The sequence below is a fragment of the Terrapene carolina genome, unplaced genomic scaffold, assembly GCF_002925995.2.
Source record: "Terrapene carolina triunguis isolate 2854851 unplaced genomic scaffold, T_m_triunguis-2.0 Scaffold234, whole genome shotgun sequence".
NCBI lineage: Eukaryota > Metazoa > Chordata > Testudines > Emydidae > Terrapene > Terrapene triunguis.
Window position 1 is genome coordinate 6,391,650 of NW_020664585.1, and position 15,213 is coordinate 6,406,862.

The window sequence follows — 15,213 nt, forward strand, 5'->3', positions numbered from 1 at the left end:
TGAAGACACCATGTCAAAATGAATCTTTGAGAGGAATGTCAGAGAGTCTAAATTTAAATTATCCCAATATGAATCCATTATCCCAATATGAATCCACCCAGGCCATTAAGGCTAACACCCCACCAGTGGTACATGTATCACTATGTTTGTAAAAGGAGAGGAGATTTGACAGAAAGGAAGTCAGCTGGAGTTCTGTTTCCACTAAATTGACCTGCTGTTTCATCATCATTAAAGTTCATTGAGCTCTAGTGTATTCAGTCTTGCACTTTCTTTGGGCCTTGGGAAAGGACCAAACAGGGCAGTTGCCAGGGGCTATCAGAAAGTACCAGACACAGCCAGGTGAAATCACCCCAACAAACAGCACTGAAGATCAGGAGCCCCCAAAACTGGGCAGCCAGAAGAGCTCCCAACAGAACAGCAATAATCTGGATGAAAAACCACATGCACAGACAAGCTAAAACAGCTTAGAAGTCTAAGGCTAAAACCAGCTGAATACAGATCTACCAGTTAAAACCTAGATCTGTCGTAAGGGTTATATGAACAACAGTATCAAATACTGTCATGGTTGATAATGAGAAACAGAAATACAGCCTCCTTGTGCATGTTGGATAACAAATCACTGCTGAGCAGGGCAAGATCAGTACCATTACAAAGCCTGAAGCCATAATGAAATGTTTAAAGTGAAATACAGCAACACAAATGTAATGCAAGCTAAGCCACAACCACATATGCAACCTCATTTATCAAGTGACTTACAGTCTAGTCTATACAGTCTAAATCAGGAAATCAATAAGCTACAAAGACAAATAAGGAAGAAAAAACTCAAAGGATGGAACATGTACCTTAAATGCAGCCATCTGAGGGTCAGTTGTGGATTTTCCTGAGCAATTATTCTGTGGAGACTGAGGACTGGGGCTTTGTTCAGATGGGCAGGGAGAGGCCTGTCCTGAATTCTGACAATCTCGGCCTTCGAAAAGGAAACGTCAGATCATTAAAAAAATAGCTCTCTCTAACAAACTGAACTGTTGATTAGCAGTTTCTACCCAGATCATTTAATCTAGCCACTGACTGCACTTCTAGAGCATCCAATGCTGTAATATCTAGGTTCTAGTAGGATGATCAGATGGCTAGGAAATCCAAATATTTCACAAGCAATGGCTAAATGCCTTGTGGCGACATGTTCTCTCCACTTCAGGCAAATTTGTGTTAGGGTGTCTAGGACCTAAACTGACTATCCTACCGTGACCTACTTGCACTGTGACCCTCCAAGTTCCTAAAGCAGGAAGCAAAATATTTAAATAATTCTTACTATCCCATGAAAGCAGAGCACTAAGGGAAAAGGACAGGGACACCTACTGTTGCAGGGAACCCTTGGTAAGGTGTGAGACTAGAATGTGCTTAGACACCCTCTAATGAAAGCTGTTGTAGAAGTGGTGCAAAGTATTAGAATTATATTTATTATATTAAATGATAAATTTCTATAGCATTTTATGGAGTACTGAAATGCAACCACTTCTGGAGTGGACTAGTACAGCGTAACAGTGCACAGAAACACTAACCAAAAGCTTAGGGCAAGAACTGAAGACTATTATAGACAACTGAAAGTGTAGGGAATGGGGCTCACAAGCTATTTCTACAAAGAATTCCCCAAGATATGTAATAACCACAGCTGGCCAAGATCTGTTTTACATCCCCCTTAAAGGTGGATGCATATGGGGGAGAGTCAGAGAGTTTAGGTCTCTAACTTACTAGGTGTAGGTGAGGGAACTTGTGAACAACTACTGTGGGAAGGGATTTGCTCTCCTTTCACTTCTTGGACTGCACTAGGAGAGAAGAGATGCGAGACTGTGGACTGCACTTGCTGGTTACTCGGAGCTTGCTGTGCTTGACCAACCAGAATGTTATTATGGAATTCCATCACCCCGGGAGCCTGGAAACAACACAGGAATATTACAGAAAGAAAAATACAAAGGATTCTATTATCTTGTTTTTCAATGGGAGTGTATAATGTTAAATTAGTACATAACTATCTGATGACAGGAACTCCCCAAACTAGTGCTAATATATTATGAACAATCAGGCACAAAAGCCAGACTTGTGGCAAGAGTCCCACATGTTTTCATAATTCAGTGCAATGTTAGAATATGTTAGCAGCAGTGAAAAAGCAATTTCGTCTTATTATACACAGGGTACACTTAACATTTCTGTCTCACATGCACTCAAACATACTGGACAAACACACTGGCATACTCAAGACAAACTTCTCAACTGGCAAGTGGAAAGTCAAGCTGGATTCTTTCTGGCTCTTTCATCATCATTACTTATGGGCCTATCACAGGGGTGGACCGGTGAGGTTCAGTGGCATGCAATGTGCAGGAAGTCAGACAAGATGATCATGATGGTCCATTCTTGACTGGAAGTCTATGAGTCAAAAAACTCTCTGCAACTGGTGTCTGTTATGAATTCTGTTGACGTGTAAGCCACAGAAGAAACCAGTTCACCCTCCCGAAGCTGTGCAGATTATATAGTGCTAAACAGCCACACAATGTAGATAAATCAAACGTTAACAGATAACTCTGAGCACACCAACAGATCTGTTGAGTAATGAGGGGACATCTATACCTAGTCACTTTTTGAAGCATTACCACACTTTAAGGCTCTAACAACATGCAAACTCCAGCCCAAAGATTTTTTTCTTTTCTTTTCCTTACTCTGGGAATTGCAGCTGGTGCAATTACAACACTAGGTGGAGACATGGCCGGAGTCAAAATCCGCTCTCTTTTTAAAGGTGCTGGGGTTACGATCACAGCTCTGGACTGTCCCTGAAAGGCAGCTGAAGAATACAACTGAAGTTAAAATCGTTATTGACACGAAAGATCTGGAGAATGTTATGTAGGGAACAAACTAGTGTTGATTGGGAGAATGGACTAAATGGAACCAAACAGGTATTTTCTGTACAACTTCGCCAAATCATCTTTATTCTAAGTTCTCTCAAAGATCAAGCTGCAACACAAACTGCCACTGCTAGGTGGCTCCAGGATACAAAAAGGGCTTATAACAGGGATACTTGGTCCTGCTAGTGAAGGCAGGGGGCTGAACTCGATGACCTTTCAGAGTCCCTTCCAGTTCTATGAGATAGGTATATCTCCATATTTATTATTTAAGTGTTTTAATTTATGTGGGTTTTATAACTGATGTAATTGCACCTTGAGGATGTGACGGGTGTACTTTGCAACCTAATTTGAGACAGAATTGATGTTGAGCCCATTAACAATGAAGCCATTCATTGTCCAGCCAGAGGTGCAAATTCCATGGGTAACATAGGGGCACACCTTAGCCCCAGCATACAAAGGCAGATATATGCTCCTGCTGAGAAAGGGCCTAGAACACATTTCACTAGGTCAGTAGTGCATTTCTTGGCTGTTGACGGCACATGGCCTCTTGCTTTTTAATCCATTAGGTGCACATAGGAATGGCTTAGAAACACACCCAGTAGTGTCTTAATGCTATTAACCATAGATCAAGCTATTTCAAGTGACACATCTTTGTGCTAGGATTTGGGATGCAGCAGACTTGAGGATGTTAATGGGAATTTCTCATGGGCTGCCATAGCATTATGCGCCCATGGCAGGCAGACACACAAACTCTTTTGCTTTTCAGTAATTTCCATTTCACAATAATCCTTCAGGCTGTGTATTTCTGGGGGATTGGCTATAGCAGTGGTTCTCAACAAGGGATCTGGGGCCCGCTAGGGGGCCACAAGCAGGTTTCAGGGGGGTCTGTCAAGCAGGACCAGCATTAGACTTGCTGGGGTCCAGGGAAGAAAGCCAAGCCCCACTGCATGGGGCCAAAGCCGAAGTGTGAGCAAGGTAGCTTTGCGGGGGCCCCTGTGGCATGGGGCCCTGGGCAACTGCTACCCACTAACATGTGCCTTGGCTTTTATATGTAGAAAATCAGTTGTCATGGCACAGGTGGGCCACGGAGTTTTCATAGCAGGTTGGGGGAGAGGGGGAGGGGAGACTTGGAAAGAAAAAGGTTGAGAACCCCTGCGCTATAGCGTATTTTGGATGACTTAAGTCACTTGGGTCCTCAGCCAGGTCATTTTAGCACATCCCTGAAGGCAGTGTACAATAATCCCGAGAAATAAATGTGCTGCCTGTTCTGTGTATTCGTGGAGACTGTGCAGCCCCTTGGCAGCTGTTCCTGATGAGAAGTTCTGAGCTCTCTCATCTGGCTCATGCTTGCTGCTCTCAGATATCTGCAGTAGATGGTGGGTTGGACAACGCTGAAAGCTCAAATGTCGTAGATCCCCACAGTCAGATTCTAATCAGATTTTAATCTGTGTGTTACAGCCTCATGACCATGAACCAACAATATTTCTCCATATCATTTGCATTCAGAGCAAATGGGCCAACATAGGGACATTTCAGAAACTGCCTCTGAAACAAGCTCAAATCCTGAGGGGTCTGTGGCTTCTGCTGCCTTTAGAGTGTTAACATGGTCCTGAAAACAGACACCGCTTGCCTGAATCTCTAAGAGCCCCAAGCGAGGCAGCTTGAGGCAAAGGCACACGAACCCTAAAACTTTATTTCTTAGGGTCCCGTATCACTGAAATGTCTTCCTCCTCGCTACACCAGCCCTGCTCATAAGCATTAACATTCATGGAGTTAGTCTACACTTACAGTGGTGTGTAGACTAGACATGTTACGCCCAGTTAGCAATAGCAGTGTAGACGGTGAGGCACAGCTTAACTGTATAGTAAAGTGCCCTACATGCCTGGGTATATACTCTACATGGCTCTCTGCACACCCATGCAGTGCTTCCCACATCTACACTTCTATTTTTAGTGAAAGGCTCTGGCAAGGGGGAGGCAGAGAGGAAAGGCTCTAGCAGCTCCCCACTGCCAGAGCCTTTTACTGCCACATGTAGCTACACACACTGCAGTGAGTGTGGACGCAGCCTGCTTTTCAATGTGGAGTGTAGCTACAGGTACCCTATGTGCTGCGGCAAGTGTAGACAAGGTCACAGAAACAGAGGAACAGCCCCATTTGATCTGACAGTTTGGTCAGTTTAATCAGGTATATCCCTTTGAAAAGAAGCCAATACCTGAATTAACACTCTGCATCTGTCTAGTGCTCCGAGAGCTCTGTACCTCAGCATACAACTGAGGTAGGTAAATATCCTCATGTTACAGAGGGAGTCACTGAAGCAAAGAGGGGTGAAAGGACTTGCTAAAGGCAACCAAAGGACTCAATGGCAGAGCCAGGAACAGAATCCAAGACCTCCTGATTCCCGGTCCTATGCAAACTCCAATGGTCCATCCTGCCTCCCTTATAATCAGATTAAAATTCAGGGCTGTGGGAAATGTCTTTTTTTGTTGCCGTCCTGAATGTTTATTTGGAAAGTGGATTCGGAGAAGGTAGTGCTGGTAACAATAAATAGCCTCACCATCAAGATTTCTAGGTACCTCCAGTGACACCCAGGGTGCTGCACATTAGCATATTTTTGTTAATGTTAATTTCCACCTACAACAGCAACTGTGCCCCTCCCTCACGTTACTCCCTCCCAGCAGAACAAGGAGGAACCCCCGTGACTCTCACCTGGGGTGATGAAGGCATTTTTTAATACTAAGGACACCGTTTCAGGCTTTGGAGCAGGCACTATTTTTTGTGGCTGTTTGGGCCTCGTTCCAGCATTCGCCAGGGGAATGGCTTTAGGGACTGCAAACGTCAGGTGGGGTTGCAGCTGAGGCCGGGGCTGCCCCTGCACAACAGCAGTCTGTAGAATCAGGTTACAAGGCACTCCTCCCCCTGGCTGCTGCGTTGCCAGGATGCGGTTCTGGCTCTGGCTGAAGGTGGTAGCAGAGGGGTTGTGGGTCAGGGTGGCAGAAGCCGTGTGGGTAACAATGGAAGATTTGCAGAGGCCAGACTTTTGAGTTTCTGGAGCAGTAAAAGCAGACGGCTGGGAATTCAAGCTGGCCTTCAGAGGCACCGTGGGCAAAGCGGCTTGGTGTGGTGGGACAGTGGGCTGCAGCAGCGACACTGGAGCTGGGAACACCGGAAGAAATGGCTGCTGGCCACTTAGAGATGAATCGGAATTGAAGTCTGATGGCTGGATGAAAGAGCCCTCACTTCTAATGTTGGAGCATTGGTTAGCACCAACATCAGGAATGACAGGAGCAGGTACCGATGAGGCAATCAATCCTTCATTGAGGTTCACTGTTGGGAGTGTGCTGGGTAAAGAACCCGAGGGCAGGACAGAAGACTGTCAGGAGAAAAAAAAAATTAGTATAGATTAATGCTTGACATTGAAGATGGGCCAGCACTGGAAGATTTTATCTGAACCTTTCCTTACACTCAATTGTGAAAGGGGAGAATGAGGCTTAGATCTGAATCACTCCTAGTTATGCTAAGCCAACACCTTCCACATCACGAACTAAATAACTACAACTACCTCTAGTTTTGCCCATTTCTCCTTGGCTCTCCTGTAAGTGCCTTTCAGGTAAAGATCTTCCAGAGGGTTGAGATCCACAGCTCTTCAGAGGGAGGAAGTCACCAATATCCTTGTATTACAGATAAGAAAACTGAGGTACACAGAGGTTAAGTGACCGGACCCAGGTCCCACAGCTAGTCAATGACACAGCTGGAAACAGAACCCAGCAGTTAAGTCTCCCAGTTCCCTGCTCTACCTGCTAGTCCACACTCCCTTCCAGTACATATGATTCGTTATAGCAAGGCCCAACTCCATTCAGAGACAGCATTATTTCACTCGAAGCACAAAACACTCTCTCTACATAATTTAAAGGCTGTTCCTCAAAAACTAATATTTTAAAGTACAAAGAAAATTCTGTTCTGAACCTGACATGGTGGAAGACAAAGGTATTTAAGTCACAACAGTGCAAGTACAGTACATGTACCAGTTAGTTATTGTAATAATTTCTTTTATTGGTAAATCAGAGGAAAATATACTGTATTAAACAAGTACTGTAAGTGTTTATTCAATTCTATTTACATGAGTTTGTCTGATACCGCATATTAGTACGTGAAGATCTGTATAGTACTTATATATTTGAGCTCTGGCAATTTTCACTACATAAAACCTCTTTACCTGGGAAGAATGGCTGCTGGTATCTGTCATAGCAGAACTGGCAGCAGGGACAGAAGAGAAAAAGTTGCCGGAGCGACTGGATGAGAACAGATCTGAAAGAATGTGAAAACAAATATTAAATGTTTTACTCCCTATATTACGGTAGAACATTGCTACGTAGCACTAAGTAATGGGAGACTCACTGAGAATTAGCAAGTAAATGAATAAATAATTAAAAAACAAGGAAACTGCATCATCACAAAATGTACTCTGCTTATTTACAAACACAAAGATGTTTGCCTGTCTTATTGAGATTTACGAACTCTTTGGGAAAGGGATTATTTCTCAGCTATGCTTGTAAAATGCCATGCAAATTTAGTGGATTTGAGTGAATTTCAGCCCTGCGCAAGGTCCAGGCACCACTTGAGTCCCACTTAAACTCTATTTTCTATTTTAAACTTTATTCTAGAGTAAATAATGAAAAAGTAATGGAGGTCTCAGTAACATGAGACTTTGCATTTGGCTATTAAATCGTTACTAAGAAATGGGGGAACCACAGAGACTGTATATGTGAACAATGGGGTGTGAGGATTAGGAAGACACCAATTAGCATCATTCTCCTGTAAGGTCCTCCGCTGACACCTGATGTTCTCCCATACTATCAATGGGTAACGTTTCAAAAGCCACTTCTCTGTAAACCAGGTTCTCTGAAAGCTGTGTTCTTCCAAGTCTAATCTTAGGACACGGACTCCTACAAGTGCATTTCAAAACCCAGTCAGGCAAAGAACTGGTCTTGCAACAGTGAGAGGATCTCTCTACATTTTTTTTTTTTTTTTAAATTAGATTTCAAATACTTTTGAGCTTTGGTTCCATTTTCATGCTGCATAAAGAGGATAAATATGTTGGTTTGCATAGTTAACTTTTCTGTTCAAAACCCATTGCCGCTATAGCAGAAAGACAGTAAACTCATTTTCCCCCTTAATCTTACCCTGAAAAGATTCAAAAGTATCCATGAAATCTAGATTTGGCTGGAGAGGGATAAGTCCTGGCTGAATCATGTCAGCATTTCCTAAGTGTGCTGGAAAAACCAAAAGAGAGAGACAGGTTAATTTTGCAGGATACATGCCACTTCAGTTTATTGCAATGTGGATATAGGTTACTCAAAGAAAGCCTGGCACTTTGCTGGAACATAAGAATGGCCCTATTGGGTCCAGACCAAAGGTCAATCTAGCCCAGTATCCTGTCTTCCAACAGTAACCAGGTGCCCCAAAGGGAATGACCAGAACACGTGATCATCAAGTGATCCATCCCCTGTTGTTCATTCCCAGTTTCTGGCAAACTGGGGCTTGGGCAGGGGTGAGCAAACTTTTTGGCCTGAGGGCCACATCTGGGTTTGGAAATTGTATGGAGGGCCATGAATGCTCACAAAATTGAGGGTTGCGGTGCGGGAGGGAGTAAGGGCTTCGGCTGGGGGTGTGGGTTCTGTGGTGGGGCTGGGGATGAGGAGTTGGGGATGCAGGGGGGTGCTCCAGGCTGGGACTGAGGGGTTCGGAGGGTAGAAGGGGGATCTGGGCTGGAGCAAGGGGTTGGGGTGCAGGAGCGGTTCAGGGGTGTAAGCTCCGGGTGGCGTTCACCTCAAGCAGCTCCCGGAGGCAGCGGAATGTCCCCCCTCCGGCTCCTACGCAGAGAGGAGGCTCTGCATGCTGCCCCGTCCGCAGGCACCGCCCCTACAGCTCCCATTGGCCGCAATTGCCAGACAATGGGAGCTGCGGGGGCAGTGTTCGGAGCCCCCGGCTGCCCCTACGCATAGGAGGCAGAGGGGGGACATGCTGCTGCTTCCGGGAGCCGCGCAGAGACCTGGCATGCATGGAGCGGGGCAAGCCCCCAACCCCGCTCCTTGGCTGGAGCGGGGCAAGCCTCAGACCCCACTCTCCAGCTGGAGCTTGAGGGCCGGATTAAAATGTCTGAAGGGCCAGATGTGGCCCCTGGGCCATAGTTTGCCCACCCCTGGGCTAGGGACACCATTCCTGCCCATCCTGGCTAATAGCCATTGATGGACCTATCCACAATGAATTTATCTAGTTCTTTTTTGAACCCTGTTATGGTCTTGGCCTTCACAACATCCTCTGGCAAGGAGTTCCACAGGTTGACTGTGCATTGTGTGAAGAAATACTTCCTTTTATTTGTTTTAAACCTGCTGCCTATTAATTTCATTTGGTGACCCCTAGTTCTTGTGTTATGACAAGTAGTAAACAACACTTCCTTATCTACTTTCTCTACATCAGTCATGATTTTATAGACCTCAATCATATCTCCCCTTAGCCATCTCTTTTCCAAGCTGAAAAGTCCCAATCTTATTAATCTCTTCTCATATGGAAGCCATTCCATACCCCTAATCATTTTTGTTGCCCTTTTCTGAACCTTTTCCAATTCCAATATATCTTTTTTGAGATGGGGCGACCACATCTGCACACAGTATTCAAGATGTGGGCATACCATGGATTTATATAGAGGAAACATGATCTTTTCTGTCCTATTATCTATCCCTTTCTTAATTATTCCCAGAATTCTGTTCGCTTTTTTGACTGCCGCTGCACACTGAGTGGATGTTTTCAGAGAACTATCCACAATGATTCTAAAATCTCTTTCTTGAGTGGTAACAGCTAATTTAGACCCCATCATTTTATATGTATAGTTGGGATTATGCTTTCCAATGTGCATTACTTTGCATTTATCAACATTAAATTCCATCTGCTATTTTGTTGCCCAGTCACCCAATTTTGAGAGATCCTTTTGTAGCTCTTCGCAATCTGCCTGGGTCTTAACTATCTTTAGTAATTTTGTATCATCTGCAAATTTTGCCATCTCACTGTTTACCCCTTTTTCCAGATCATTTAAATATGTTGAATAGGACTGGTCCCGGGGCAGCTTACTTTGCGTAAGAGACTTTGGTGAGGGACCTTGTCAAAGGCTTTCTGAAAATCTAAGTACACTATATCCACTGGATCCCCTTGGTCCACATGCTTGTTGACCCCCTCAAAGAATTCTAGTAGATTGGTGAGGCATGATTTCCCTTTACTAAAACCATGTTGACTCTTCCTCAACAAATTATGTTCATCTATATGTCTGATAATATCATTCTTTATTATAGTTTCAACCAATTTGCCCAGTACTGAAGTCAGGCTTACAGGCCTGTAATTGCCGGGATCAGCTCTGGAGCCCTTTTTAAAAATTGGCATCACATTAGCTATCCTCCAGTCATCTGGTACAGAAGCTGATTTAAATGACAGGGTACAGACTACAGTTAGTAATTCTGCAATTTCACATTTGAGTTCCTTCAGAACTCTTGGGTGAATACCATCTGGTCCTGGTGACTTATTGCTGTTTAATTTATCAATTTGTTCCAAAACCTCCTCTAACAATACCTCAATCTGGGACAGTTCCTCAGATCTGTTACCTAAAAAGAATGGCTCAGGTTTGGGAATCTTCCTCATATCCTCAGCTGTGAAGACTGATGCAAAGAATTCATTTAGTTTCTCTGCAATGGCCTTATCGTCCTTGAGTGCTCCGTTAGCACCTTGATCGTCCAGTGGCCCCACTGGTTGTTTAGCAGGCTTCCTGCTTCTGATGTACATAAAGAAAAATTTGCTATTGCTTTTTGAGTCTGGCTAACTGTTCTTCAAATTCTTTTTTGGCGTTCCTAATTGTATTTTTACACTTCATTTGCCAGTGTTTATGCTCCTTTCTATTTTTCTCACTAGGATTTAACTTCCACTTTTTAAAGGATGCCTTTTTGCCTCTCACTGCTTCTTTTACTTTGTTGTTTAGCCACGGTGGCTCTTTTTTGGTTCTCTTACTATGTTTTTTAATTTGGGGTATACATTTAAGTTGAGCCTCTATTATCCTGTCTTTAAAAGTTTCCATGCAGCTTGCAGAGATTTCATTTTTAGCACAGTACCCTTTAATTTCTGTTTAACTAACTTCCTCATTTTTGTATAGTGAGTATAAACCTCAGGGCTGGATTTTGTAAACGCTCTGCACACACAACTCCCTCTGAGGCAGTTCAGGGATTAGGTCCCACAGAGTGCAACCCTGAGTTTTGGCTACAAGAATTTGAGCGGAGTTCTGTTGGGAAGAGGAACCTTCATCTAATGAAAAGAAAGAGGGTCATTTTTTTAAGATGCTAGACTCTCAAAGAGTGGCATGTTGATGGAACAACACTTATTTGGATTGGCTTTTCTGCAAGTTTATGGTGTATATAAATTAATAATTATTACATTAAAAAAGGAAAATAAGATTTGATGTAAATTATAATGGCCTCATAAGCAATAATACTTTCTAGTGCATGTCACGGGTAGATTTATTAGTACCAGAATGTGTACCAGAAATTAGGTGTAATGAGATAAAAAGTAAGAAACAAAATTTAGGCTGAATATCTGAATAGGATGTCTGATCCCTTAAACCATGATTTTTTAAACTTTCAAGTTTGGCACTACCGTTAAACTGATACAAGTATATACAGCCCAGGGAAATGCATTGGAAGAGAAAGATGGAGCCACCTTCTCAATCAGAAAAATGAAAAAATAAGGCTGGAAGAGAAGTGAAGCAACAAGCCTCAAGTCTCCTCTCACTGCAAAATCAACACAGCCAAAAGCAAATACATACCTATCTCTCTGGGATTTGGCCAGGCAATCAGCTGATGTGAAGAAAGCGTAGAGAAGAGGGTGTCCGTGAACTCAGACATAAGCATATCTGCATCCAGAAAGGAATCTTCCTCCATGGGGACCGGGGTTTCTCTGCCATATCTACTCTGATGCCAGAGAACCACATCATCGTCCTGCCAAAGAGGAAAGAAAAATAAGCCTGGTTATATGAAGCTGCCAGTCACATGCAGTTATTATGGCACCAAACAGACAAAGCTCATTATTTTTCACATTTTAATAAAGAGGAACATTCTATAGGAGTCATCAAAATGCATCACACCAACTTGTTAGCATCCTGCCTCCAATCACATGGAACAGACAACAGTCAATCTAGTCTGGTATTCCACCCTCTGCCACATCAGCTCAGACCAACAGTTCATCTACTCTGGCTTCTTTTACATACCAAATAGATCGATGGTTCATCTAGTGTGGCATCCCATTTCTGCTTGTTCTGGAAGAGGCCATTTGTATATCTAGTCCAATATCTTGTCTCCAGCAGGGTCACAAACCAGATGTTTTAGAAGTTAGCATAAAACCTCTGTGAAATATATCATTGCACAACACTAGACTCTGTGGGGAAATATCTTTCCAGTTCCAGCTGATGATTAGAACTGTATAAAACCAAGGTGGCTTTGGCAATGCTTTTTAATTTTTTGGGGTATAAGTGGGATTTTGCACCCAGAATTTCACTGATTTTGGGGTTTGAATGAACCCTAACAAACACAACGCAAAACTCAATTGGAACTGGTGAGGTTTCCAGCCAGAACCATGACATCCTGAGGTTTATCTAAATCTTAGCCAGGTTTGCTGAACGGTTTGTGAACCCGGGGATTGTTCTGGGCATATAATGAAGAGTGAATCCAGCTTGGGTTTACATTTAGTTACGGAAGGTCTGAAATGCTCTCTTGGTGATCAGTTTATGCCCAAAGAAGGCTCCATCGCACGACTATTTTTTGTCCCAAGTATTTGAAGCGCAGTTGCTTTTATACATCTCAACATCTAGCCCTTTTTTTTAAGTTTACCAAACTACTTGCCTATAATAGCACAGAAAAGGGACTCATTTGGTTCTGCTATGTACTTTTCCACTTGTAGCACACACATCCTTTCCCGATTCCACAAAGCAGGCTGTGTTGCCAGTTATAACTCAATAACAAGCTGTCATGTGACCAGCTGCAAAGAGGTGGCCCTGATTGGGCCAACTGGCCTGCTAACTCTCATTTCTTATGTCATCGCACTCTAGACCAAGACTTCCACCCAATCTGATTTAAGCTCAGGAAAGCTGTACTGCTCTCTATTATACAATTTATTCTAAGCAAAAGGGTGCCCCCTCTTCATAATAAATATTGAGGCCTTGGCTACACTGGCGGTGTACAGCGCTGCAACTTGTGGCGCTCGGGGGTGTGAAAAAACACCCCCCTGAGCGCAGCGAGTACAGCGCTGTAAAGCGCCAGTGTAATCAGAGCCTGCAGCGCTGCACGCTTGCTCGCAGCGCTGCAAGCTATTCCCACTCGGAGAGGTGGAGTACATACAGCGCTGCGAGAGTTCTCTCGCAGTGCTGGCGGCGCGACTACATTCGCGCTTCACAGCATTGCCGCGGCAGCGCTGTGAAGCCCCGAGTGTAGCCAAGGCCTAAGGCGAAGCGCGTGGCTTTAGGTTTTAATCACTGCAAGCTGTCATGCTTGTATACCTTTGCTACTTATCACAACTTCAATAAACAGAAATGCTGCAACTGCCTCCACAAAAATTACTTACCCGCACCAAGCTTGAAAGGTCTTCATCTTTGTGTTTTTGTAACTGCAGAGATAGAACAAAGAATCTTTTAAAAAGTAAAATTAGCTCCTGTACTTCCCAAAGGACCTGTTTCTGCAACCCCCTACTTGTGTGATTAGTCCTTACTCATGCAAGTCATTTTCTAGCCCCCATGGGACCAATCATGAGTAGAGACTATTCACAGGACAAGGGGTTGCAGGACTGGACCCAGTGTATCAATTTAGTCTTATGTATCAGTGGACCCAATGTTTATACTGGTATAACTGAATTTCCAACATTTTTGCACATTAGTAAAAGTTACGTCAGAAGTCCAACTATTAAATCAAAAAGCAATTATTCCACTCAAAATACTTTCACAGCTGCAAACAAACAGACCCTTTTCTTGAAGTATGTTCTCCACTTGTGATATTCCCTGATGACTATTTCGATTCTTCGTTTCCAATATTTCCCTTCTGTTGCAATGGCCTGAGAACAAACAAAATACATTAGGAAATATACACAAACATTAAATAGCCACACAAAGTTTTCAGGCAGACTGAAGCTATAAGATAAGTACATTAATTCTGTTTGACCTCATAACCCAGCCGACATAATGTGCTTAAATCCAGCTACTGTATAGCAACCCAGGATCCATTTAATCTTCCCCACATAAAATAAAGTGATGATGTTCAATAATAGTACCAATATGTCACTACTTGAATCACCTGTAACCAATTGCAAAGACAATATAGTACAAAAGGAAAAAAAAAAGTTTCTGAAACATAACTTTTTAAGATGCATGTTAACACAGCCATGCAAAAGCATAATGAAAATTCATCAGCCAAGGTACAAAATCTATAGGCTTACCCTTCACCATGACAACTATGAAATAAAATGTACTCACTGGGAAACAAAAACAAAAAACAAACTCCTGGCCTGGAGCGAGTGGGAAAATAGAAAGTTGCAAGGCAGTATCAACATGCACATACATCCAAAAGCTGTGAAGGAATGACACAAAACAATAAAAGCCAAGTAACAACGCTCTGGGAGAAACTTCACTCTTCAAGCCATATGCAGTGCAGTGGTACCCCAATGATAACAATGGGATCAGAATGTGGGGCTTTAACATGCCACAAGTCCTGCAAAACCAAGGACAGCAGGGCAAGTTCACAAGAACCAAGGTAGACTTAACTCCACCTTGTCTGATTGGATTGTATCTCAACCTAAAGATTAGCCTAACTTTGCTTTTCAAACATTTCAGATACTAGGACAGTTTCATGTATGCTTCTGCAGTCCATTTCTGCTGCTGCTCCTGCTCTGTAGGTTCAACAGGGGGGTTATGCATTTTGAGTCCAATCTAAGGTTACACAGTACATGAGAGAACCACACTTTGCAATGTCATGGGCCTCCTAGGACAGGAGCCAGAGGGCTGCAAATAGTTTGCATATAATAGAAGAAAAGGAAAATGCACAGACCTACCTCACCCAGTTGCAGTTACAGTTTACATGACAGGGTTAGAAATTGCTTGTTAGTTTGTATTCAGATGAGCAAAGAAAATTAAAAAACAATATTGAAAAATCTTTTATAAAGCCACTCAGCTTGAGCCAACAGGGTACTCTGCCCTCACCAGAGCTGGCTCTGGCTTTTCGGCCGCCCCAAGCAAAAAAAAACCAGG

General features: G+C 43.3%; 1 protein-coding gene across 4 annotated transcripts in view; it reads right to left on the reverse strand.

Moving 5' to 3' along the window:
• MLXIP (MLX interacting protein) overlaps positions 1-15,213 on the reverse strand; it is a 63,037-nt gene that overhangs the window by 10,720 nt on the left and 37,104 nt on the right. For all 4 annotated transcript variants that reach the window (XM_024196207.1, XM_024196206.1, XM_024196209.1 and 1 more), the window contains exons 4-12: positions 13,935-14,024; positions 13,542-13,583; positions 11,752-11,923; positions 8,075-8,164; positions 7,108-7,199; positions 5,601-6,264; positions 2,712-2,833; positions 1,750-1,930; positions 843-967 (exon numbers count right to left, since the gene is read on the reverse strand). In XM_024196207.1, the coding sequence (XP_024051975.1) occupies positions 843-967; positions 1,750-1,930; positions 2,712-2,833; positions 5,601-6,264; positions 7,108-7,199; positions 8,075-8,164; positions 11,752-11,923; positions 13,542-13,583; positions 13,935-14,024 (1,578 nt within the window). The remainder of the gene's footprint in view (positions 1-842; positions 968-1,749; positions 1,931-2,711; positions 2,834-5,600; positions 6,265-7,107; positions 7,200-8,074; positions 8,165-11,751; positions 11,924-13,541; positions 13,584-13,934; positions 14,025-15,213) is intronic.